The 3155-nt window shown below is 36.6% G+C and overlaps 1 protein-coding gene across 1 annotated transcript; it reads right to left on the bottom strand.

The window, feature by feature from the left end:
- Positions 1-1047: 1047 nt before the first annotated feature.
- On the bottom strand, positions 1048-2747 carry LOC108855870 (ammonium transporter 1 member 1). Its single transcript, XM_018629790.2, has one exon. The coding sequence runs from the start codon at positions 2675-2677 to the stop codon at positions 1166-1168; it is 1512 nt and encodes a 503-aa protein (XP_018485292.1). The 5' UTR covers positions 2678-2747; the 3' UTR covers positions 1048-1165.
- Positions 2748-3155: the final 408 nt, after the last annotated feature.

The raw sequence follows: 3155 nt of genomic DNA on the forward strand, positions 1-3155 counted from the left end.
AATGAATATATATCATTTTCATTTTCAGAAATGTTATAGTTTACATACTTATCACCTAAAACTCAAATTTATACCATCGTTTCTATTTGTAGTTTTTTTATTATATATTTATTCCTCTAGATTTGTGTTTGAATATTAGATGGATAAAGATATATTTAATTCAACAGATATCTGAATTATTTTGTATTTAAACCATATGTTATTGAATAGTTACGGATTACATGTAATAAGAATAAATAATTATAATTTTAGTAACATAGTTGTATTTTAATGCAATGATTTCATATTCATATACATTAGTATTTAAACACTTAATATTTTATTTATAAATATGTAAACTAAACTATTGAATTTTGTTTTCATTTTTTCGTAACACAAACTAAACTATTGAATATTAAACAAATACTATTGATATATGTTTTTAGTATGTTAGATTTGAAGGTATACTGTTAAAACATAATTTTATACCATAGTATTAGGAACAAACTTGATATTATTAAGTCAAATTATTAGTAATAGATGAATGATAATTGATTTCTAATGAAGGTCAATTTATAAAAAAAACACACGTTATTACCAACATATTATATTTTGAACATAAATGCTTCTAAAAATAAAATATATAAATTTAATAATTCAATATAATTTATCTTATTTAGTTAAAAAATTATTCTACATTTTATAAAATATATTAATGTATAATAAAATTTTTAAACTAATTACGAATTATTAAATATTTACACAGAATTGTTGAAAATAAAAGATCTTGTTAAAATCTTTTAAACAGATTTGTTAGTTTTTTTTTAAATTATAATGTGTTTACTAAGAATCAAATATGTGTTTGTTGCTGACAAAAAAAAAATATGTGTTTGTTAACCAACTCCGATTTTAGAGGAGTCTATTGTTATATTAGGAATAAAATATTATGAAACCATATTATTAGAAATAAATGAACGATAATTGATTTATAGTGAATGTTTATTTTCTAAAATATCACACATGAATCAAGATTATGACTTATGTTTTAATATATAAGATTGTGGCATCGATATAAGTTAATAACCATCAAAACCCATAAAATTGTACAACAACATTATAGCAATGCAAATGCATCCGAAACAAATATATTACATATCATATCACCCATTAATATAAATTATTTAAATTAAACAGAGGTCGTAGGAGCACCGGAAGGTGAAGGAGATCTAGGCTCAACTTTCCTTAGCTGGATGGCTTTGTGAGACTCATCATCATCATAGTACATATACGCAAAGCCACCATGCCGGGTCATATCCATGCCAGCCATCTCATCCTCCGCTGATATCCGCAACAGTTTCATTTTCTTGAGGATGAAGAAAAGTGTTCCCATGGTCGCACTCACCCAACCCGTGATCACAAGTATTTGAATCAGCTGAGCTCCAAGTAGTTTCCCTCCACCGCCCATGAACAAACCATGCGGCCTTCCGGGCTTGTCGCCGTATATCTGGTTCAAGTACTTTTCTCTAGCGAAAAGTGCGGTAAATATTAGACCCCACGCTCCGCACCCACCGTGTAACTGTGCTGCTTCGAGCGGGTCGTCATATTTGAGTTTCTCTGCGAGCTTGTTGCATCCGATGAGGACGAGAGCTGCCACGAAACCGCATATGATTGCTGCCCACGGCTCTACAACGGAGCATCCCCCAGTTATAGCAGCAAACCCTCCAAGGAGGCCGTTACATACGTCGCTGACGTTCCAATGGCCTGAGAGAAGACGTTTCCCGAAGAGAGTTGTTAGCGCCGCCGTGCAGCCAGCTAGTGTGGTCGTGACAGCTGTCCTTCCCACAGCACTCCATTGACCGTTGATCGTGCCTGATTCATATGTGACGAGGATCTTGTTGAAGGAACCAGGGTTGAAACCATACCATCCAAACCAGAGAAGGAACGTTCCAAGGACAACAAGTGACGCCGAGTGGCCACGTAGAGCGATAGCTCGTCCACCGTTATCGAAACGGCCAAGTCGAGGACCTTCGATCAACGCACCCCATAGTCCAGCAATACCTCCAACCATATGGACAACACCAGAGCCAGCGAAATCGATTGCTCCGGTGCTGAAAAGTAAATCCCCGTCCGTCCTAAAAGGACTAGCCCACCCATCAACTGACCAGAACCAATGAGAAACAACCGGGTAAACAAACCCTGTTAAGAAAGATGAATAGATCAGGTACGCAACAAACTGAGTCCGTTCAGCGATGGAACCGCTGGTTATCCCGGCGGCGGCTATAGCAAAAGCCCATTGGTATAGAAAATTAGAGTAGTCAGCGGAGGCTGAAGGAAAGTCTTTGAGACCAAAGTTATGTTTTCCGATGAATCCATTTGAAGGAGATCCAAAGGCAAAGGCGAAACCAAATAGATAGTAGAAGAGACCTCCAGCTGCAGCGTCGAGGACGTTGGTAAGCATGATGTTCATCGTGTTCTTGGCTCTGACCGAACCAGCGCAGAGCATAGCAAAACCGAGTTGCATAGAGAAGACAAGGTAAGCTGAGAAGAGAAGGTACGTGTTGTCCACGGCGAAAGCGACGTCGGTGAATTTGTTGTTAACAGAGCCAAGTTGGCCACAGATGTAGTCAGCCGCAAGCGTAGCATTAGGACCTAGCAAGACCGCAAGATCGGTCGCAGAGCAAGATAAAGCTCCTGCCATGGTTGAGAGAATGATGAGAGAGATGTCGAGCACAAAGAGAGGCAGACGAAGACAGTTTGTTCTTCTCTGTTTATAATAAAACTGAGGAAACTTGTGGGGCTTAGGGTTGACTTTTCTTATTACAGCTTGACGAAGACTTTTGCAAGTTGCAAAGTCTTTACATTTTGTTTGCTAGTACATGTGAACAATTTTATAAGGTATCTGAATTTTCATCTGCTAGATCGGTGTAGATAAGATCTCTGTGTTCAAAAAACTACTGTATCGCATCCAAATAAATAACATTTAAATATCTCGTACCCTCAGGCAATAAATAACATGTAAATATCTCCGTACCCTCAGGCCTCTAACACTCACCCATATGTTATAATTTTATCATTTTTTGTTTGTTTTTTTTTTAAACCAAAAATTAAAGACTTATTCTTGGGTTCACCCCCTAGGGTGAACCTTTAGATTCACCAAGCAATAGTCTTTAAATATT

The sequence above is a fragment of the Raphanus sativus genome, chromosome 4, assembly GCF_000801105.2.
Source record: "Raphanus sativus cultivar WK10039 chromosome 4, ASM80110v3, whole genome shotgun sequence".
Classification (NCBI taxonomy): domain Eukaryota; kingdom Viridiplantae; phylum Streptophyta; class Magnoliopsida; order Brassicales; family Brassicaceae; genus Raphanus; species Raphanus sativus.

Excerpts from the sequence above, each read along its gene's own strand:
- LOC108855870 (XM_018629790.2), bottom strand. The coding sequence starts at position 2,677 with ATGGCAGGAGCTTTATCTTGCTCTGCGACCGATCTTGCGGTCTTGCTA.